Source organism: Penaeus monodon, chromosome 21 (assembly GCF_015228065.2).
Source record: "Penaeus monodon isolate SGIC_2016 chromosome 21, NSTDA_Pmon_1, whole genome shotgun sequence".
Lineage (NCBI taxonomy): Eukaryota > Metazoa > Arthropoda > Malacostraca > Decapoda > Penaeidae > Penaeus > Penaeus monodon.
Window position 1 is genome coordinate 24,438,182 of NC_051406.1, and position 982 is coordinate 24,439,163.

General features: G+C 39.1%; 1 protein-coding gene across 1 annotated transcript in view; it reads left to right on the forward strand.

Moving 5' to 3' along the window:
• LOC119586372 overlaps nt 1-982 on the forward strand; it is a gene marked incomplete at its 5' end in the record, with an annotated part of 9,783 nt that continues 8,801 nt past the window's right edge. Inside the window, 1 exon segment of the mRNA XM_037935084.1 lies at nt 1-265. Within this exon segment, the coding sequence (XP_037791012.1) occupies nt 1-265 (265 nt within the window).

The window sequence follows — 982 nt, forward strand, 5'->3', positions numbered from 1 at the left end:
GATGGCTATCTGGACCGTCAGCGAGGACCGAGAGACCTACCTCCCATTGGAAGGTCCAGGGCGCCACGACCTGACTGTGTTCTCGAGGTTTCCTTCGTCGCCCGCTGTGACGCTCGGGGACCGGACTCGAGTGCTCAGCTGGGACCCGGAGTTCAACCGGATCACGACTTTCGCCTCAGAACCGCGAGCGTTGCCTGCTTTCATCCAACACAACTTTACTGTTGAATGTACTCAAGCTGAGAACCACTGTAGATGTGATATTCTGGTAAAAAGCTTTCTTATTCTTTTCTTTTTTGTTATTATAGTAATGATTAGACTGGTCAATCGAATTTTGCGGTCACTAGGTGCCCTATACAGTATACAAACAATGCAGGAATTAGAGTCACATTCATGTAACTTTTCATATATTACGAGTGGTTAGCGTTGCCAAAAGAACATTAGTGTTTCTTGTGGGATTATTTGCAGTTCCTTGTAGGACTTTTTGAAGAATGACATTGTTTTCCATTCACTAGTTTCATTTTGATATCATGCGTATTTTGGAATTCAGTATCCTTTGGCTTCGTTTTTTAACATGTATCACTGCAAAATCAGAATCATTTTCTTCTTGAGTGGTCATTGGGTCATACTAACGCCAAAATTCATGTTTTGGGGGAATTTCCTGTCACAGAGCAAATCTTTTTTTAGGCTAAATTAAAGGGGCTATGCGTTTAATAGCCGGTCAGGTGGATACCTAGCCGATGTAGACTTTTACTCAACTGCCGCATATTGATTGCTATATCTATAAAAAGATCATGAAATTAATTGTTGTATATAGACTTATAGATATACTTTGATTGAAAAATATTAGAAATTCAATACAAAAAAAATAAACACATAAAAAAGTGTGAACTTTCAAATGTGAATAACTCGTTTTGCATTTTGAACTATGAAAATAGTACAGGTCTTCTTAAGAGAAAAAAATGTGGCTGGTATTCCCGTCCTT